At 43.2% G+C, this 22,353-nt stretch overlaps 1 protein-coding gene across 5 annotated transcripts in view; it reads right to left on the bottom strand.

Annotated features, from left to right (window-relative positions):
• Positions 1-10,858: 10,858 nt before the first annotated feature.
• Positions 10,859-22,353, bottom strand: part of LOC311266491 (rho GTPase-activating protein 12-like) — a 55,657-nt gene continuing 44,162 nt past the window's right edge. For 3 of the 5 annotated variants that reach the window (XM_084368881.1, XM_084368878.1, XM_084368880.1), the window contains 14 exons: positions 22,084-22,164; positions 21,029-21,157; positions 20,197-20,271; positions 19,420-19,481; positions 18,425-18,506; positions 16,604-16,705; positions 16,225-16,323; positions 15,826-15,922; positions 15,343-15,462; positions 14,836-14,934; positions 14,483-14,560; positions 13,692-13,826; positions 12,481-12,586; positions 10,859-12,242 (listed from right to left, as the gene is read on the bottom strand). In XM_084368881.1, coding sequence (XP_084225007.1) covers positions 12,068-12,242; positions 12,481-12,586; positions 13,692-13,826; positions 14,483-14,560; positions 14,836-14,934; positions 15,343-15,462; positions 15,826-15,922; positions 16,225-16,323; positions 16,604-16,705; positions 18,425-18,506; positions 19,420-19,481; positions 20,197-20,271; positions 21,029-21,157; positions 22,084-22,164 — 1,440 coding nt within the window. In that variant the 3' untranslated portion in view covers positions 10,859-12,067. The remainder of the gene's footprint in view (positions 12,243-12,480; positions 12,587-13,691; positions 13,827-14,482; positions 14,561-14,835; positions 14,935-15,342; positions 15,463-15,825; positions 15,923-16,224; positions 16,324-16,603; positions 16,706-18,424; positions 18,507-19,419; positions 19,482-20,196; positions 20,272-21,028; positions 21,158-22,083; positions 22,165-22,353) is intronic. The other 2 variants (XM_084368879.1, XM_084368882.1) reach the window with 1 other exon arrangement.

The following is a 22,353-nucleotide window of genomic DNA, read 5'->3' on the forward strand; positions in this document are numbered from 1 at the left end:
CAAATGCCTCATTAGTTACTGCTGATGTTCCCTGATGATAGTTATCAGCTTAATAAATAATGAGACAGGTGTGTCTGCGGCAGAGAGATCTCATTTACCGTCCAGCCCAGTCACCAGGATACAGTGTTAGCAGTTAAAGTGTAAAGCACAGATACGTACCAGGTTGACATCAGGCCACCAAAACTGGCTATTCTTCAGGAGAAGTCGCATTGTCTCCAGGCATCTTTTGTGGCAACTAAAATCGGGAGTCGAACCATCTCCAGCTGTTTTTGTGGCGACAAAGCCAGGTGTTTTTTTTAAGGAGACCAGGGGACATTTCCAGCCATTTTTGTAGCGACTAAAACTGGCTTTTTTTCCACAGGAAATTGTTGTTTTTGTGGCGACCAAAGCCGGCTATTTTTCACGGGAGTCGGTTCATCTCCAGCTGTTTTTGTGGCAACAAAGCCAGGTGTTTTTTTAAGCCGAGCTGGGGACATTTCCAGTCATCGTTGGTGCTAAACCTGCCTTTTTTTCCACAGGAAGTCCCCGTTTTTGTGGCCACCAAAACCGGCTATTTTCACAGGAAGTTGGAACATATCCAGCCATTTATGTGGCAATAAAAACTGGCTATTCTTCACGAGAAGCCGTAACATCTCAAGCCGTTTTTTTTTTAATCACAGGAAGTCAGACCAGAGCATAAGCACAGCGTTGTGACGAGGAAGAAAAAGAAAATTCAACCGAAACAGACGTCAGGTTGCAACAGAAAGTTTCATCTTATCCTTGTTTTTGCAGGAACGTACTTGATAATGATAATAGCCAGAGATGAATACATGGTATCTATTTGGGCTGTCGCTCAGAGAAAAGAACAGAGTCTTTGATATTACTGACCAAGTTTTTCTCTAAGTAAATTAAAGCAGTCACACTTAAACATTAAAGTGAAGACTGAAAGTGAACATGCATAAAAGCCTCGCTGCTGCTCCTCTGAAAGACACAGTCCAGACTAGTAATTATAATCTTCGCTCAGAGTGGTTTAAAGTCATCAAACAGCTCGGTCCTCCACACTACGCCTGAGCAAACAGAAAAGAAGCCATTTAAAGAGAGCAGGATTTTCTTTTTAAAACCAATGATGAAAGCACACTGGATTAAACGTGACTGAATGCATTAAGAGCTCGAGAGGACGCTGAATCCGTCGGGAATTCATAGACTTGGATTATTTATAACCGACTATTACTGTCAACAAATGTCCTCTTACAGTAAGTACATAAAGAATAAATGAGTCCCTCAGTGAAGTGAACGTCTCGCACACAGAAACACATTATTGTAGAAGCTGCTGATCGTTTACCATCTGTAGAGCCTCATTGTTTTATTGTTGCGCTGCGCAGCCCAATGGCTTGATTAGATTTGTCTTTGATATTGGCTCGGCTCCCGTTTAATTAGATCCAGGCCAGTATAATTAATGCAACGCATCCTCATATCTTAACAACTCGATAGGACGTTTGCCAGCATCTCCCAAAACTACATACTGTACATAACCATTTCCAAAATAACATGGCTGCTGCAGCGTGACAGCGACACGCATGCCGGACTTTCGACGTACAGTCGGCGTTAGGTTAAAACTACTGGGTTAGGTTCAGGAAAACATCGAAGCTTAGGTTAAAATCGATTTGTTCCTTCTGTAAAATGTGTTACAAACCTACCTGAGTCACTTAAGCCACGATATGGACTCAAAGTTGACTTCTGGTTTCAGCAGCGTTCTCATGTGCTACAACTCTTCTGGTCATTGCTGATGACATTTGGTGAAACTAAGGATTTGCGTTTGCCTCAAGAGGTGGAAATTATAAATCACTCATCATCTAATTTAATAACTTTCAAAGATTTGTAGTCACTGACAAGTCTTCCTCCACTTTTTTTCTCTTTTTACGATTGAACGCAGGTAAACAGTCGATGTGGAAAGCAAAAACAGGAGGAACACATTGGTCGAAACGTAATCTGGGAAATTATCTTCTATCATCTGACAAAGATTTAGCTTTTTAAACAATTGATTCTGCATTCATGTGGAAGAATCTGTTGGCCAAAATGTCATCTGGACATAAAGTGCGTTGCTTATTGGACTGTAAACAATGATTGGCTCATAAAAAGGGAAAGTCTTGACTTTTCTCTTTCCACCTTTACCACATTCATGTCTCCGAGTCTTAGAAACTTTCTATGACTGGAGAGCAAGCTGTCAGCGAAGTGTCTGACGGAGCCGCAGACAGCAGAGAAGCAGACGCAGAAGTCCTGTGAAGTTCAACAAGTCGAGCATCTCCTCCACAGTCGGTGGTTTTTATTTCCACTGGGACCATCTGAACTCAGAGTCCGTGCACTCTCTGCCGCAGATAAGAGCGTCCAGCGAGCTGCGTGTACGTATGATGACACTGAGGTGTTGATATCTGTCTCCGTCTGCTGCTTCTGTCTTCTCTTCACTGAGACAAAAAGGGAAAAACTGCCGCTCCCCAAAAAACCCTCCTGTCTGCCCGGTCGAGCCAACTCTTCCTGTCTGACGTCGTCCTGATAGGATCCAGCAGAGACCGGACTCTTCCAGAGGTTTATCAGCAACCCAGCAGCAGCACAATTACACCAGCAGCTACAATGGAAACCATTACTGGAAATGAACATAACTCAGAATGACGGCCCGTCTCTCTCTGCACGACTCTTCTCAGCTCCACAGTTAAACCTGTTAGCTCGTATTACACGGAGCAAAAGGATTCCTCCACTTTAATTCACATCGCTGTGATTTCCAGGAGTTGTTGTGTTGCTCTGGCAGGTTTCACTTAGACAGCGATTAGTAAGGAAACATGAAGAATACATTTTCTTTTCCCTCTGAAGCAGCTCAACAAACACAAACCTGTCCACTTCCTGCCAACACGCCTCCTCCATCTTTACAGTCGTCAGGAAAAAGAAAGTGTCCCCCCAGAGGCTCGTAGTGACACAGAGGGCAGCTGCTATGTAAATGACTTCAGTTATCAAAGCATGTGATGTTCTCCGCTGTAACTTGTTGACAGCGAGTGACGGGAGAAGTGGAACTTGTTGGGATTAATCAGGCGAGACGGCGAAAAGCTCGAAGCCGACACGGTGGTCGAACTTAACCGAGCATGCAAAATCACCACGTGCCGCTCCTCCCGCTTTTCTTCGACGGTCTCCCCGAGGAGCCGGAAGCTCACTGATCTAACCGAGCATGCTGCGTTAGCAGACGCTGCTGCGACGACCTGCAGGATTTATTTAATGATTTCAGACGGAGGTTTAGTTGCTCCCAAACAAAAGCAAAGCGAGAACAACCGTTCAGCCTTGAAGCCTCGAGTTTTGGGAGGACGTGTTTCTCCTGGTGTTATTTTATGCCGTGAATACATTTACTGGAGACGGTGTGCACGAGAAGTGTAGCGACAGATCGCTGAGCTGTTTCCTGACACTTTATGCTAATCCGTTCTATTATTTGCTCCCATTTGCCCTTGATGGAGACAGCTGCACCCTCAGGCAAGTTGGAGAAACAGTTATTGGATTAATGCCTGACACACACACACACACACACACATCCACACAACGCTGGTGTTGATCTGACTCTGTGACTTTCACCGCTGATCTGTGTCACCACTGCAGCCAGCAGTCATCCAAACAGCAGAGTACGAGCATCTGTCGGCAACTGGAAGTGTTATTCATCTTCGCTAGATGATGACGCCGTGGAGAAGACGCACATTCATACCTGGCTGAACGCGGCCCGCACATCTGGTGCAGTAGAGTCGTCCGAATTTTGGCCCCCGAAAGGGAAATAAAAGTTTGGGCACCCCTGCTGTGAAGCAGAGGTGATGCTGATGGTTCCCGTTACCACAATGTTAACGCTCGATGCTGCGTATGACAACACAAACCTCTTCACATGCAACATAGAAGTCCTTATTTATCCACAGAAGTAAAAAGCCTTTTAAATACGCTCACTTTTTTAAGAGATAATGTCCAGGAGATACTCTGAGTGGCTGTTGTGTGTCCTCTCTGATTTTGAAGTACCACACCCAGACAACAAGATCCCTGCTTGTGTCAAGATTTAAACATAAAAGGTGTTTAAAGACTTTGGATTGCATGTGTTTCATCTCCCCTACAGACGTACAAGTTCAACCTCATCTGTTCTGCACGAGTCAAACTTTGTTTTGTTTGGTTCCAGGCGGCAGTTTTTTTTTTTAATGGAGTCAGTTCTTTTTATGGTGTTTTTGTTTTAATGTTTTTCGCCCGCGGGGATTGTCTGGCCACTTATCGATCAATCTACAGCCAGAGAAATGTCAGGGCGTCTCTGCGGATCAGCAGATTGGCCTTTTCTGGATAAATCTCATTAACTCGGTAACATTGCCATTTTGCTGTCAGTCATCAAACCAAAATGTCAAGAGAAAGCTGGCACCTTTTGCTACGAGAGGTGAGGGAATTCAAACGAGGACACCAAGCATGTACGTTTTGGCCTCGACACTCGTCGACAGTGGGCCTCGAACTGCAAAGATTCACGTTAAGTGTCGTAAGAAAAGGGGCTTTAACATACGGCAGCACCCACAGGCGAGCTGGGAAACATTAGTGCCGGGGTCAGAGGAGGATAATGACAAACTTATCTGCTCAGCATTATTAAAATCACTCATCCCATCCCAAATTTGGGGCTTCAGACGATCAATCAACTTGTGAGATAGGTGTCACTTTACACCGAAGAGCAAATCCCTCATTTTGAAGTTGGTTAGAGCCAAATGAGTCAGGCCATCTGCTCAGCGATGCATTAGAAAATGATGATTGAGTGGAGTCGAACATCCTCAGAGGAGCGTGGGTTTGAGTCCGGGGTTGAAAAACATGATCGACAAAAGGAAGTTACCGGAACAAGTTTTGGTTGCTGGTTTGTCCCCCAAAAAGGAGACGCTAAACAAGCAAAAAGAGTTACAAACTGTGCCTTTAGGTAGTGCTCTTGAGCAACACAACCCTCAGGTTCGTACAGTACGTGGACATTTTCTGAAAGCTCGTTAGTTTATATTAAACTATTTTCTCAACCCGTTTCTTGCTCCATGATGCCGACTTACCCTCTCACATCTGATTGATAGTCACCTTGCTGCAGTGTCCTCACAACCTTGAATGCCACGTGGAAAATAAAACCTCCTGATTTCCATGTGAAAGTAGCGACAGAAATCACCTGAGAGCACATCATCACATCTCACATCAACACTCCGGGTGTTTTTGATAGAGGACAGCGGTAAAGGGAGGAAACCTGATTAGGAAGAAGATGGGTGTGAAATGTATTTTGACAGGATGAGTTTTCATCCTGAGCGACTTCAGTCCTGTCGGCAAGAAAAGAAGAAAGAAAGTATGAATTCAAAGCAGAGTTCGGAGAGACGGATCCGCTTTTCCAGCTCTTTATCCTGCGGGTTAGCTGGTTTGTCGCCGTGTAGTGAGCTGCTTTCACCTCCAACCAGACAAACCTACCTGGAGCTCCTGTCGCTCAGGTAGATCTTCATAGAGATCTCTCTCACGGCCACTGGAGCTAAGAGTCATGTGGAGACAAAAGCCAGCCGGAGCTGTAACACTAAAGGCAGCTGTGGTAGTCGGTTTTCAGCTTCAGCGACTCAGTCAGAGGCTCACTGGGTTTCAGCCTACTGAGTCTTGAGTTTTGCAATCTCCATCTTGATTTTTTTGGTTGGATATTCATGAAACTTTTAGTGAAACCACAGTTTGTTTGTTTGTTTTACCATTTTCAGCCACCGACACCACAACGGTCCATTTTTGCATGGAAAACAAATCCCATGAACACTCATCATATCAAAATGGAGGCTGGTAAAGAGCTCTGTTACAGTATTTTGTCACTTTTACACCAAAACGATCCACTTTAGCGCTCCCCTTGTTCCACCTATTTTCATTTTCATTTTCATTTTTTATGTCGTTTATGCATCCACCAGTATCTGTTAGCAGACCTCCTCCACGGACCCAGACGTGGTGGGCGCTTACTGACGGGACTAAAAACACTCTTCGAGTAAAGTTCAGCGAGGCAAAAAGCTGCTTAGCATGAAGTGGTCGTGCTGCGTGAAGCGCGTGTCGTGCCGCCGCGGTCGGCCCACCTGGCTGTTAGCAGTCGAGTCCGGGTTAAGAGCGGGAGAGGCGTGCACAAATGACTGCGGGGGAACGTGATCGCCATGCAGAGCTGCGAGCGGGAGTCAGAGAGGAACTCTGTCAGCCTCTAAGTGAGTGTGAGAGAGTGTGTTTGTGTCTAAATGACTGAGGAGGATGTGATTACCATGCAGCGCTCGTAGCAGGAGACACAGAGGAGGTCTTGTCTGGATTCACATGCATGTGGAGGAGAAGGGTGTTTCCTCAGAGGTGGTCGCACACACTCAGTGAAGAGATAGGAGATCATGTTAGTGTGTGTGTGTGTGTGTGTGTGTGTGTGTGTTGACCTGTCACTCTCCAACATTGGTGATGCTCCTCATGTTTCTCCATCCACCCTCGGCCGGCGACGTCTCCCCATCCTCTGACACCAGCTGTCACTCAGCTGTTTAGTGAAATTAATGTGACACTATTCTATTAATTAACGTAACACACCGTCAGACGTCTTATCAAGAAAACAAAGAGCAAGTTAATCAGACCAAATTGGACGTTGGGGGAACGTGAACCTCAATGACACTCTTGGTGGAAACAAGATCAGCTGCCCGAGAAGAAACTACTGAACTATTCTGAGTGTCTCGCAATCATAAAGCCGTTTTCATCCATTGCCTCTGGAAGGATTTTTCTCATATAGCTGTGAAACTGAGCCTGGTTCTTCACCGCACATCTCGCTCCTCCCAGCAAACAAACATTTGCTTATTGAAGCTTTTTCTGTTGCAGCCCTGACAACAGCCTGACTGCCCTCCACACCCCTCAGCTGGATTTAGTTTACTCTGACTGCGACCTCATTAGAAAACACTGTTTAATATGAGACTTTGTACCGAGTCAGTGACTACCAGAGGAGCACTGGTTGTCCCGACCTCATCTCTCAGGTGTAACTGGAGCCATTTAAAGTAGGACAGTGCTAAAAGGAGCGCGCCGACTCAGCATGAAAACCTGCTTCTGGATGAATTAGGGTGCGATGTTGTGGGACAATGCAGGCCACGAGACAACAGCAGTTAGCAGTGTGCATATACAACACATCCAGAGGTAGTTTGTGGGAACAAGATGTTGGGAATACAAAATGTCACCAAGATGTTTGAGCCTTCGACCGGTCAGCAGCAGCGACTCTTTAGCTGCTAAGTCCCCCGATACGCAGAGTGTGAGTTATACAATTGAAATGAAAAGGTACTAAAAAAAGATGAAGATCAGAATAAAACTGGTCGTATTAACATCTGCAGTTATGTGAAAGGGTCGTTCGTCAGTCCTGTGGCGTGACCGCGGCTCTCTAAAGACACAGCTAGCTATTTAGCCAACATTAGAAATGAAAGGGCGCGCAGTCAGCCAGGCACACAGGAAGACAAACGTTAGCTTCGTTCATTCATCTGTAGACGACTTGACACAACTTAATTCAGAAACTCAAACTAGCTACTTAGTTCAACCTATGGCGTGTCTTAAGGGTCGTCTCATGCCCCCCGATCCTCCCCGTCAGTCGAACCCTGCCAATATGTCCAGCAGGTAGTGGCAGGTTTGTCGTTGGACGTGTTGACGTCACTGTGCTTCTCTGTTCCTGCATCATTTAATCATTTCCCCCCGTATTGTATTGATCGCAGCCTACTTTACTGATCATCCCTCCTGCATGTGAAGTTGAATCTAACAACAAAGAAGCTCTCGGTCTGTTTCTGAAGAAAAACATCTTACAAAAAGCTGCTCTGAGGTCTGAAGCGGGGCTCCTGACATGAAAAGCTTTCTGAGCTTCTGAACTGCACATTTGAAGGCGCCTGTGCATCGCGTCATATCAGAAACATCACACCCTCTGAGTCGCACGGCTGTGCTCTTATCTCTACATGTTATTTCACACGTGACGGCTGTGACGGGAGGCGTGACTGTTGTCGTACAGTTGAGGAAGTCGGTGGGTTTGGCTTTCAGCAGATAACTTCCCCTCGGGGATCCTGTAGCTTACAGGTTTTGAATTAAAATAAAAGATGATAATAAAAATTAAAATAATCGGCCTGTTCTGTTAAGACAATCCCAAAATCCTGCTGAAGAGCATTGCTTACATACTGTCGGTAATAGAGCCGCGTGTTGTGAAGAGCAGATAGTTTGTTTTTCTGTGGATCTGGCGCAGCGGAGCGTTCACATGTGAAATCAGAGGCCAGAGAACAGCAGGGAGTGAAAGTCAAACTGTTGGCAATTTCTCGAAAATAGGAGTATTTCCACCGCAGAATAAAAGACAACCTTTGCCCTCCGCTGAATGCTTTGCATTTCTCTTTCTACACCAGGAAATCTCTGATAAAAGAAACCATTATCAAGGTTCAGCCCGGACCAGACATCAAAGATCTCATCTGAATCAGTGTGCCACAATCCTACGGCCTGTTTGAGGCGTCCGCACCGCGAAATGTTGACCTTGTGCTTTCTGCTTTAATGCCGTTCCTGATTGTAATCATGCTTTGAAAAGCCTTCTGTTAATATAAAGTTTACCAAACCCAAAGTTTGAAAGTGTGATCTCTGTGGTGCTTCAGAGGCGTTCAGGTCCAGACTGTCACTGAGCTGTCGCTTAGATCCATATCTGTTATTTCTATGTGTGTGTATTCATTTGTATGAAATGTAGAAGTTTTATTATCAGTGTGAAGCTCCTTTGAATAAAACTGCAGTTTGAAAGCAGCTTTAACTGAACTCCACCGAACATTTCTTGGTTAACCCTGACCCGACATGTTCAGATGAAAGCAGAGGATAGAAAGGTCCAGACAGAAAGAAAAAGACGGCTCAGATCATTTATCCTGAACGACCCTGATTCGTCCTCCTGGATCCACACACACTTCTCTGGTTTTATATAATTTCCTTCATCAGCTGTGATTCTGTCTTTCTGCTCTGTACAGGCGACATCTATTGCATGTCTGTCCATCCTGGGAGAGGGATCCCTCCTCTGTGACTCCGCCTGAGGTTTCTTCCATCTTTGTTTCCCTGTTAAAGGGTTTTTTAGAGGTTTTTCCTCACTCGACTCGAGGGTCTCAGGACAGAGGATGACAGCCACTGAGAGCTGAGAAGTGATTTTTATCATCTATCCATGTTATCCAAAATGTGCAAAAATAAGGTAAAATGAAATGTTGCGTGTAGTCGCTCAAAATGTTTAATAAGATCAAATACCTCGGTCACGCTGGAGAAGATAAGGTGGACCAGGAAAACACAACCAGTGACTCCACAAAGACTGAACTAAAAAATTGGACTTAGATACAAACTAAACTAACGAGGGGAGGAGGTGCAGGTGAGAAACACAGGTGAGGGTAACGAGTGGAAGAACACCAGGAACAGGGCGGGGTTCATTAAGGTGACGCAGTGCAGGTGTGAAGGGAAAGCAGGCGACACCACGACTGAAATGACATTTATTAATATTATTAATATTATTATTATTTATTGGGTTTCAGTTACTAGGTTATTTTAATGTTATGCTACTTTCTACTTCTACTCCACTCCAACATTTGCATCACCTTGTTTCACAAGGAAAAACCATATCGGTCGACCAATGTGTTTTTTCAGGGCCGATACCAAAACAGATTATTAATAATCAAGAGACCAATAACTGGTGATTGGAAACAATATACATTTGCAGTAGAAATACAGATCTTTGTGTCAAAGTTGAGAATGTACAAAGTACTCGAGTACTGTACTGTATTTAAAGTATCTCCACACTGTCTCCCTGATCCCTCCCCTGTGTCGCAGCTTGATAAGCCCTCTCTCTTCGTCCTGCTCTGCACAGCGAGCTCCTCTCTTTCCACATCGTTCTCTGTTCCCGCTCCTTCAGATCTACAGTTTGAAGATGGGCGTAAGAAGTGCAGAAGCAGAGAGGCTCCATTCACATACATGTCACATCATAAAAAAAAGACTTATTCCCATGGTAAGTCATAATTAGGAGGATCACATTTTGACTTTTGTCTCACAACTATGTCCTTTTCTCTCTTTATTTGTAACCTTCCATGGGAACATGTTATTCAAGCTTATTTTCTTTTAAAACTGGTGGAAATGGGCCTCTGCCACCTGAATTTACATTTCTCTGCATGAAAATGTAAAGTTGTCTGTGCTCTTGTTTGTTGAATACTTCCACCGAGTGGGTCTTTAGAGAGAAAGACGTTATTTTATCGTAGATTATCAAGATTTCATCCTCAACCTTGTACAGCTGTGTTTGGGAGAGCAAATGTTGAGGCACTATGAGGTATTTAAGTGTTATTATCACGTCCATAATTAATAAGAGGCTCAGTTGTTATTTTATTTTGCGTAGCTGTGAATTTGGTCGAACATATTTCATTGTGTGGATGAAGTAAATCTACATATGAAATCATTGATGAAGAGTTATAAAACAGACCTTCCTCACGGGATGTGTGAACAAACTGAAGGTTTACATAATAAATATTTTATACATGTTTTCTTCTCGTTGGTCCTCCAGGGTCAGGACAAACAGGTGGAGCTGAGGTGAGTTAAAGTCAGTGTCAAAGTGTCTTCCTGTACTGATTGAAAGAGACAAACCTCTTTCTATTGGATATAAGTCCTTTTTAATTGAAAAAAAATAAATCGTTGTTTACGAAGATGTGTCATTTTTATTAAAATATTTAATGAAAGCTCATAATTTCACACACATGAATGAATGAATGTTTCTTTCCTCATTCTGACGCCGTCACTTTGTGCTCCACATGAAACCACTGGAGCACAAGTCGACACCAAACGTGTGAATAAGTATAAAAACGACATTGACGATGTCTCCTTTGGAATATCTCTTAGAGGTTTTTATTCCAGTTTGATAAAGCCAACAGTTACATTCACAATCTCTCGTTCACCTGACACACAGGTGAACCTCCACACCCCCGGTCCACAACTTTAATCCTCCCGTCGACACTGATCACAGAATAGTGATTTTTCCCTCGTAACACTCCAGGCATACGTACTTATATTTACTATTTGTACAATATATTGTCATTAAGTTCATTCATCCGTCCACCCCCCCACATCCACATGCACACACATAAACACTGTACAGATTTATCATGGAGTCACGTTCAAAGGCCGTTTCTGCCCGAACATTTTGTATCCACGAGTGGAGGAACGACACAGCCGAGTACCGTTGTTGATGTTCAGACCGCTGCGTGATGATTTGTTCTTAAAGCCAAATGGAGAAGGAGGCGTGCAGATATATATATATTACAGAGCGATAACCTCTCATGTGTTCAGAGGACCCTGGTCCAGTTTTTCAGGATGTCAGGAAGGAAGCAGGAAGTAGCATCGGAGAGAGACGGAGAGAGGTAGGAGGGAAACATTTAAAAATAAAAAGAGGGAAAGAGAGAGCAGGAACGGTTCGTTAACAACATATTCTCTAAATAAAAGACCTCCTTATGATCCCTTCTTCTCCTTGTTCTGCTTCCTCTTAGTGTCTAAACGTCAAAAGCCAAGCACAGCAGTTTGGTTTCCCAGTGTGGTCTACACAGGTCATAGGATATACAGTACAGTACATACAGGGTGCACCTCCACCTCCAATCTCCAATACTGTCGCCTCCTCTGTCATGGAGGCTCCTGAGGCTGCTTTGGTCTCAGTCAGTCTGTGCAGTAGTCAGAGGCCCGTCTGGCCCCTGGATTAGTTTTTCCAGTGTCGGGACAGGAGTAAAGTGGCACAAACGCAGCTGCAGGAAAAAGGATGAGATACTGAAAAGTGCAGAGAGTCTAAAACTTTTTGGTCACTAGTTTGTTTTCATCTATGTTTTGGTTCATATGTTGCGCGGCTTTGGTCCAGAGGTCGCAGGATTTGTAGAAGCCAGTGAGCGCATGATGGTTTGAGATGAAGAGAAGCCGTCTCCCGTGCCGAGCCGAGCCGAGCTGTGTTTTTTTGTGGCAGGGCCATGCTGGGTCAGGAAGAGCTCTGCGTCGGGAGAGAGAAAAGAAAAAAAAAACGAAGAGGCTCGTCCTCCGGCGTCTCCGTCTACCTGCCGAAAATGTTCTCGTACTCCAGCAGTATTAGCTCCACTATCTGGTTCTGGTAGACCATGTGGACCGCCATGTTCCAGGTCTCCGTCTCAGGCCGCAAAAGCGTGGGGCCGAACACGATGGCCACGCTCTGGGTGGTCATACGGTTTTCCTCACCGTGGTCGATCACTCTGGAGGAACGAGGGAAGAGATGAGACACTGTGTCAAACGTGTCGCTGTGACATATCGTACAAAAAAACAGATCAATCAATAAAAGTAAACCGTCTGACAACCGCTGCAGGCGTAAATCCCTGACTGTGATATACATTGTGTTCATGTGTAGAGGATGGCGCCTGTCTTTGTGGCTTCATATTAAAAATCTTCTGGACAGAAAAAGAAATCGATGAAATACAGTGTTGTGTCTCTTACTTCCTGAGGTGTTTGAAGAGCGTCTGCATGGTGTCGTGGTTGGGCCTCGGCAGCTGTCTGACCAACTCTTTGATGGACTGAACTCGATGCTTGTAGTCTGAAATCTCTGCAGAGCAGAAAACACAACGCATATCAAAGTGAGAGAGACGAATCAACTCACTTTCCCCTGCAACAACCAATGTATACTGCTTTATTAATGCCATTTTGGCCCCGGGGTTAGATATCAGGACTTTATTATGAGGTAGGTGGTTTTCTGTGAGGTGTGGATAATAATTTAATTTTATCCAAAACGTCAGTATTATTCAACTTTTCCCATATTTTTGTGACTAACAGAGACAGCATTTTTTTAAACTGTCAGTGTTGGTCAGTGTTGAGCGAGAGCGCTGCAGCCAGCAGCCAGGAAACAGGCTGCGACGTAATCCCCCGCCGTCAAAGTACATCCACTTAAAGTGCTTGTTTGTGCCACTGATCAGATCAGATCAGATTGTTATTCTAAGTGTCCAACAAGACTTTGGAAAGGATCCCTACAGACATAGACCATTCAGTTACAGATTAAGATTTGATTTGTTTACTCAGAAACAGCTGCCAAATCGCTCTCGCCAAAGCTGCCAGACTCCATTTCAGTAATTTTATCATTGTAAAAACACACTTCATTCAAGTCAGATGAAAAGAAAAGCTCACCAAAACCTTTTGTGTTCATCTTTTCACTTGTCCAACAATCAACTACTTTGTTTCGGTGGAAAATAAACCCTATGCTCACTGGGATAGATGTGAAAATAAAGGGAGAGGAGTGAGAGGGAAGGCAACGATAAAACGACTGTTTCTGCAGTGGAGTCTGGTGGATTTGATGAGAGTGGAAAGCAGCTGTTTGCGGTTAAACAAAAAAAGATTGCATTTGCATAAAGTTAGACACTTGTCAACTGGACGTACTCTAACAGGGAATACACTGCAGCCTGCTTCCTGTCTTGCTCAAAAAATATCCTCATTAGTCACTTAGACTCAAAAATATTAGAAAATAGGGTCCAGGTCAAGTTACCCTTTAATTCCCAACTGGAAAATAAAAAAAGAACGTTTCACTCTGACACAACCCCCGAATTTCAGTTTAAATACATGAAAGATGCACAAAACACAGACGGTACAATCACTTCAGACTGTGAGTGAATGCATGGCTGAATACAGACATCTGTGGTACAGCTGTATGTGACACGTACTGATGCTGCTGACAAAGTCATGGAAGAGAGCGTAGGTGAAGAGAGGTTCAGGCAGCTCCCTGAAGTACATCTTCAAAGCTCCAGTGGTGACGTGGATGTCCTCCCACTTCCCGTCGACCAGGTTCACCTTCTCATCTGGACACAAACACAAACCCTTCAGTCAGAGCGCTATCAGCAGAAGATGCCGCCAGATATTCAAGTCAGAACGCCTCTAAATGACCTTTCAGTCTTTCACTGTAATGAAAAACTGAAAGGTGATTTACAGGTATGTGTTTATGACTTGAGAACTGGTGGGAGAAAAAGTTTTGCCAGGATAATCTTTCAAAGTTCCTTAATGTTTCATCCAATCTGTGGAAACGCGGGACATAAAAAAGACATTTTCAGGAGAATCTTTGTTTTTCATGTGAAACCCAGTGAAAACAACTTTGTGCCTGCCAACACTTTTTTTCCCCACTTGGTTTTAATCTAAGAAAAAAACAAATCCCCTGAAAAGTGAAAAGTTTTTTCACTTAGCTTCACATCAACTTTTGTTTTTCTTCTGAAAATTATTTTTCCCCCCAGATGACGCACAGATGATTCGCAGACGAGAAAAGATTTAGAAACTTAAGACAGATTATCCTGGCAAACCATTTTTTCCCCTCCAGATCTCGAGTCATAAACACAGGAGAGAAAACCATTTAGATCAGACTCGAAAAAATGGATCTCAAGAAAAAAGATGGTCTTCACTCGCCCCGCAGGGCTTCCGTAGTTTTCTCCCACATAATAAAGAGAAGAAGAAAGCAGTAACTCACCGTGATTGACAGCAAAGCGTAGCTTCTGTATGACGGCCAGGTTCCCACTAACTCTGTACAGCCCGTCTATACACAGACCTGCAGGGGATCATGGGAGGAAAAACATTAACATCGCTTCAGTATATCAGTATAATATCTGCAAATTATTCCAATAGTTTGTTTTTACTGCTTCAAGCACCACAAGAGTTGAATCAGCAGAAGACGGCAGCCGCACCCTATCTGACACCACCTGTGTCATCATGAGGCAGTAAGCCCCGCCCTCACTTAGCTACAGGTAGATTAAAACAAACTGGAATAATTTCCCTTCATGTCTTCACACAGGTCTGGTGATAGTGACACACAACTGAACCCACCGTTGTTCTCCACGTGGTCGATGCAAATCCTGACGAAGCTCGGCACTGTGGTGTTCTCCCTGTGACACAGATCGGACAGACTGCAGCCGAACACCTGGTCTGAAAGACACAGAGAGGAACAACAAAGCCACAGTCATGAAACGGTCAAAGTCCTCGTTTTGCTGCAGCGCGTTTTATCGACAGTCAGATCTTTACGGCGGACTGGCAAAACCGCCCTGTGCCTTCCTCCTTTCTAACTGACTGGTTACCATCATTTAATTCCTTTTTTCATTTCATATTTGTGTATTTTCTTCTAAATGTAAACCAGTCCGGATACTTTTTAACTGGGGTAAAAACTGTTTTGGGCGGGTTGTGATGACTTTAGCTGCTGTTGTCCCATTTTAGCACCAATAAAAGTTGGTTAAAAGAAAATATTCACATAAATCTGCACCCACTGTCTGATGAGAATGACAGAAATTGACACGGCAATAATTTGAAAAGTATGTGGAGCTCGTTGCTCTCTGGTACCTTTGATGTATCCCTTGTCTCTGACGGACTGCAGCGTCGGACGGCGGGTCAGGAACTTCTTCAGCTTGTGCCGAGTCTTCTTGTTGTCCGAGCCGTCCATGCTGGCCGAGTTCTTCATGCCTGCGGAGGAGAAATGGGACAGGACATCGTTGACCACCGCTCGTCTCAGCTGACTGATCGCCATGATGACATTGAAGTTTTGAGAGAATGAAACTTGATAAGCGTGTGTTTTATAGGGTGAGTGAGACACGTGAGGCCGACTGAGCCAAACAGAAACTCACTTCATGCTTTCATTTTCACTGTTGTGTAATTTTTTCCTGCTCCCACCATTTGCCCTTTTCCTAACTCTTATATTTAGATTTTTGGTGATTTATTTTCAGTTTTACCTAATTCTTTATGAAGTCTTCTACTTGTTAAATACTGCTAACATGCTATGTGTATATAAATGTGTCTGAGACCATTAAACACCTCAGAGAGCTCTACCTTTCTTTGAGTCTCTGTGCTCCTTCTCCTTGTCATGTTTCTCCACACCAGGCGACTCTGGCATGTCCTCTTCAATGGCCTCATCAGACTCCCAGGCCTGAAACCCAACAAAACGTAAACACACGGAAATAAGTTTCTGGTTGTAAACACCTCTACAGTACCCGACACACCTTTGGACTCTCAGGGCAGGAAAACAACAAACTGTTGATTACAAGTGAAGCTAAACAGGTTAATGTGAGTCAACCTGAAACAAATGACATCACAATTTAAGAATTATATACGTGCTAATGTGCTGACTGGGCTGCTTTGATGACAACAGCGCAGGTTTTTAGACTCTGATTGGGCGACTTTTTCTCAGCGCAGTACGTTTAAGGACTCGGTGAAGGTGTTCATCCTTACATGGGTGCTGATGGTGTCCTGCAGCGCTCGGTACCATTCGTTGATGACGACGTCGTTCTCCGACTGGATCAGCAGCTCTGTGCCCTGCCGAGTCTTCAGCTGCAAACATCACAGACACACGAAGTGATCAATACCACCCATCGAATATGTAAACACTCTACATTGTTTGTTTTCTAATGTGAGTAATTTTTACATGATTATTGCCAAAATTTGATGAAATTAGCTTGTCAAGGGAAAAGCATATTTGATATTTGGAAAATAAACTCTTTCACCATTTCTGAAACTACACCCGATTGATTTTCTTCTGCATTTGACACTTTCTCTTTCTTTTGTCAGCCATAAAAACACAAACGCAGAATCGAGCTCAGCTCTTCCGCACCTCTAGAACGTGTTTCTTGCTGGACTTGTCTTTGGAAGCCCAGTCCATCGAGCCGCCCCTCAGATCCACAGTGAACTCTGGTTTGGACTGACTGCTTCCGAACTGGACAGAGAGAGAGGAAATGTATCAAATGAGGGCAGATTAACACACAGACGGCCTCTTCATAGATGTCTTCAGCACTCAACCATGCAACAACTTGACAACAGAGGTCATGATTAGAGTTTAATGCTCGGATTCATCTTTCTAACCAACTGCTCCGCTAACAACTAGAACAAATTATTGTGATATGATTTTTCTCACTTGCAATTAGTTGTGTTTTGATTGTTGGTGAAGCTGTGGAGCACCGCGCTGTCCGAATGAATCATTAATTGCAGGAAAAACTTAAGTTTTATATAAACACACACTTCAAGATATTTTTTTAACCAAATTTTAAACAGATTTTTTGACAAATCATCAGTTTTTTCATTCAAGCACCGCAGATAATTAGTCTATAAGTGGTCCTGTGCAGAGGTGGGTTTTATGTAAGAATATGTTTATTGGTGCGAGTTAGTTTAATCCAAATTTTGCCAACAGGTGAGTGCAAGTAAAAAAGTAAAAAGACAGTATCGGGTTCAGTGTAGGTTTAAAGATTTGTCACATCAGAAATGTTGGCTTTCACGCAGAGGAGTTTGATTCATTTTGACGAAAAGAAATTAAAAGATTAGTTAATGAAATTAGTTGAAATGTTTGTGGTGATTAAGACCACAAATTAACAAATCAATGCAGAGGTGATAAGTGTGTGCAGGAATCAGGGTCAACGTTAAGAGTTTTTCATGGTCCGGTAAACATCGCATAAATATCACAGTTTCACGGTCAACAACTATCATAGTTACAGTGAGCCTTCAGAGAAAGAAAGTAGAGGGCTTTTTTTTGTTGTTGTTGTCGAACAAATGCTGCGATCCAATTTCACAAAATAATATGTCCCGACAGACATGAAACATGATACTAATTTGAAATATATATATTATTACTATCACTTATATGGTAGAAATCAATACCACAATTAATCTAGTGAACACGGCAGGATAATCGTTCATGTTCATACCTTGAAACGGCTTCAATCCTGGCAGGACTTTTTTCTTTGGAAGACCACATCCCTACAGACCTCAATCTGACCTTTACAGCTTCCTTCTCTCTCTTTAAACCTTGTGGTTCATGAACTCCTTATTTCTTTACGAGGCAAAAACATCGCCTGCTTTCCTATAATGCTCAAATCAATATGCCTATTTAAAGTCCAGTCAAGCCGCAGAGTAAAAGAATAATAGCACAGTAGTATTGTCCTGAATCTTTGATCCATGCCAGTGACTAATAACACACAGTGGGGTTGGGGTCAGAGCATGACAGACAGGAGGGAGAGGTGGCATGCAGAGGAGGACAGAGAGGAGCACACAAAAGGAAGGAGGCAGCACATACAGAGGAGGCTCTGTCGAGCTCAGAGCAGCCATAGGAGACAGCAGGACGTTTCTTAGCAGACGGCTTCCAGTTACTCAACAGTGACAGGAGAAATTCAGGGAAGGAGCCACTGTGGTAGTATGGCTGCATGGAAGGACGGAGAGGGGTGAAGACAAGGAAGACGGAGGGGATGGAGCCAAAGGTAAAGAGATGGAGAAGGAAACATGTAGAAGAGAGAAAATTCAACCCCAACTCCCATCAGGTGAGCTGACAAACCACTCAAAAACACTGAACACTGACGGCGAACTTCAATGACTTTTGAATGTATTTCTGTCAGGATACGATCTCTTGCTGTGTTGATATGAAACAACTTCTTGTTTTGTCACTAACCCAGCTTGTTCCGCCTCCTTGGCCTTTGGCAAACAGCAGCGTGGATCCTTGGAGCACAGTCCAGGAGGAAGTCCAGTTCTTCCTGCAACAAATAGTTCGTAAACACTGTAAGTACTGAAATTAGGGAAGTTTTTTTCATTAGACAGGAATACAGGGTTTGTACTTAAACGTTTTTATAGTAAAAAAAAGCAGCTACTGAAGCTGAGGTGAAGACATCCAGCCCTATAAAGCAGTGAAACAGTAAGAGGATGACTCATTCCAACAGAAAATGTGAAAATAAACATTTTTATAGTCATGGTTAAATGTCAGCCTAATGATAATGCTTTGCTCTTTTGCATTATTATTATAATTGGAATGCAATATAAACATAACTAAACAAATAAATTACTTTTAGTTCCCCCGTGGACTTTTGTTGTAACAACAAATATGTTGAGTGTATTCACTTCCTTAAAAACCATTTACAATGCAGATTTTCTGAATAGTTTAAAACCCTCATTGTTTATATCTGTGTTTACTAGAGACGGGCGACAAATTAAAGGTAAAAACCTGAATTAATGAGGAGAAAAACAAAAAATCCGGCGGCTCTGTTAAGCTTTAGGGCCCGCTCGTTCCATTAGAGGGAAAAGTTACTGCAGATCAATACAAAGTTGTTCTGGGTGAACTTGTATTCTGATGGGAGTGGTCTCCATCCACAGAGCACGAGGGCTCACCGAATGGTTCGATGAGTGTGACATGAATGTGAATCACATGCTATGGCCCTTTGCCATCGTTACATCTGTGTATATCGTTAATTTGCCACCAGTCTGTATATTGAACTCTTCTTCTTCCTTGCCTTTGTTGGCACATTGCTACATTTCTTGTTATTGCCAACAACTGTTGATCAATGGAAACTATCACGTCTATACGTGTGCATAGAACTTATTGTGTTCCTCATCTTCACATCTTACTGTGTGATACTGTATAACATCAACATTAGTCCGGTTTCAGCTACTCACCGTACTTTCTTGCCATTTTCAGTGATCTTTGTCACATTGAGAACGCCGCACTTTTCAGATGGCTGGAAAGGAAAAATACAAGCATTAGGACACAGTTTAAAGAAGAAGGTTACATACACACCAACCACTCAAACTATGATTGACAACCACAGCAAGATGACAGAAGAGAAAGCTGATGAATATCGTGTCACTCCGTTGTAAAACACCACCACCACCACCAAAACATATCCCACCACCAGCTTTCAACTTGGAGGAAAAACAGACAGCTATCATTATTCCCACTGAAGGAAGGCAAGTGAAGTCTAGAAAGTGCACACAGACATCAAGATAAAACCTTGGATTCTTGGCAAAACTACTACTTGTGCAGCTTTTAGCCAAAGACCTTTTGTTTCAGATTTCACACAGACACACGACCAATGTACCCGGGAACAAAGCCAGCAATTATCTCAAATGCAAATAAAGCTCCTGTGTGGTTTTAAAAAACCTAGAAATTCATCTGGAAATGTTCCCGTCAGCTCTGCTTATTAACAGGGTTTCTACACAGGCTCAACTTCACATTTACTCTCATACAGCAACTTTATTTCTACCTCAGTCTCAGAATTTGTGAGATGGTAAAGGTAATTGTACACTGGCATCCTTTTCTCCTTCGATTTCCACATTTACCACACCCGTGCAGAAACCCTGCAATAAGCTGCAACACGTGTCCCTGCCTACAGCCAGGGACCAAGTTAAAACCCTGCAGGACGGAGGAGACGAGGTGAAGGGGTGAGTACTAACAGAGGTGGGGGGCTTGGGAGACGAAGGGCAGGAGTCAGAGTCAGGAGAGGGGGGCTTTGGGCCCAGAGGAGCGTCCTAGTGAGGAGACAGGGATGAAAAAACAAACCGTAACATCGACTGACAACAAAAGGGTTAATGAGAGGATGATGAGAGGTTATAAAAACACAGACGGATGAAAGAGAGTGATGGCAATTAAGCGGTGAGATTATGAAAGTGTCTCGACTTCATGTGATGTCCAGGAGGGATATATTGATTATTAATTAGATGTGGATGAAGGGAATTATCTCAAAGCAACTTTATCTTTAGCATTTTTGTGGACAAATCATTTACATTTCATTGTGGTCAAACCCTCGAATACAAAAGCTCATCAAGTTCATGATTAAATGTTGAGTTTCTTGGAGGAATGATTCAAATCAACTCGGTGAATCAGGCAAAGCTGGGAATGTACATTCATTTTTACTCCTGTTGTGCGATTTGTTACATGCAAGCTGATTGTCGACTCAGATTAAGGGGCAAGGCACTGATTGGTCGGTGTGACAGGCTACTGACTTGGTGTTTGTACGGGTGTAGGCGGGCAGAGCCTGAGCGGAAACGCCTGGTTTTCAACAGCCGCTGAAAAAGCAACCAGCTTACAACTGAAACTCTGGACTCGTGTAAAACATCTTACCAGTGAACACATCACACAACAGCTCCGTCCGGAACAAACTCATCCTGAACAGTAACGGATCATAGAATTTACTTTTCCCTGGAGATTTTCTTTGCTAGCTGTGAAATGACGTATTTAACAGAGGAGCTCAGTTTGAGTGTGCGGCTGCAGATTCGGGTGTCTGACCTTGTCGTTAGGATCGGGGACGTAGGCGCTGTGTCTCCACTTGGTCAGGACGATGGGCTCCACGTGTTTCCTGTCCAGACTGCGACTCTTTGGAGCGTCTCCAGGCAGCTGTGGAGGGGAGAGGTTGTACTGGAGGGAGGGAACAGGGACTGTATTAATATACTTTTAATGTTACCTATATATAACAAGTATTCATCTTCAATAAAAAAAGAAGTGGGCCTTCAACAAATATAAGCAGAGCATCCCTTTTAAAGAAATGTGGGCATTACTCATCTACTGAAATAACGCCAGATATTTACACGTTTCTCTGCAATGAGCTGCAAAATCACACTACAGAGAGTGCAGGGACACAGCTCTTCATCTTCCAAATATTGCATGTTAGTGCGAACACAAATTTAATAACGTTGATTTTGGACAAAAAAAACCTGTCAGCAGCCTGATAATCAGTGAATCATTTCAGTAATTCACAGGATTTAGCATCATTTGCTGGATGACTAATGTTTGGTGTGTATATCACCATTTTTAACACTTATTAAGAGATCCATCACTAATGTGGTTTTCATTTATATCCTATTTCTTATTGCGAGTCTGCATGTGTCAAAAATAATCATGAATACTGAACAGCTGATATGGTTGCTGCATTACTGTACTCGTGTTTTGCTGCAACCTGTTGCTCTGCATGCAGAGTCCAACAAGGACTGCAGTTGAAAATTAGCCAGCTGGCTAACACTTGCACATTTACACTAATGCAGATTAATGTGTATCGTACTTATAGATAAATGAAATAAATGAACATACCGGACATTCACAGGTTTCAGCTTCGACAATGTGATGGATTTTTTTGTTTTTACTCGTATTGTTTAATATCATTTTTAATTGTCTCGGTTTTGGACTGACTGGCGCTTGACACTTGAAACGAAGGGGCTGTGGATACTTGGCGGGCAACAATTTATTGATTAGTCATGTAAATAACTAACTATTTGGATTAGTCCATAACAAAAACAATCATTACTGCTAATGTTATCCATTTGACTGAAGGATTCCTATAGTCTTACCTTTGGCAGCTCCCATTCTGACCTCGAACCATCTGCACTGTAGTAATACGGTCTGCCCTGCTCATCAACGTGTTTTAACCACTGGCGGTGCACACATGGACAGACGGGATAAACATAAGAATCATTAGAGCGATTAGTTACTTCAGTATTTGTGCAATAATATCAAACCTACTGACCAAAATGCTTTAAACAGTATCCATGAATCCATTTATGTTTTTGTTTTCCATATATTTATACAATAAATCCTTTTTTGAATCTGCAAATGAAGCT

This window comes from Pagrus pagrus, assembly GCF_965226575.1.
Source record: "Pagrus pagrus genome assembly, chromosome: 12".
In the NCBI taxonomy this organism is placed as follows: Eukaryota; Metazoa; Chordata; class Actinopteri; order Spariformes; family Sparidae; genus Pagrus; species Pagrus pagrus.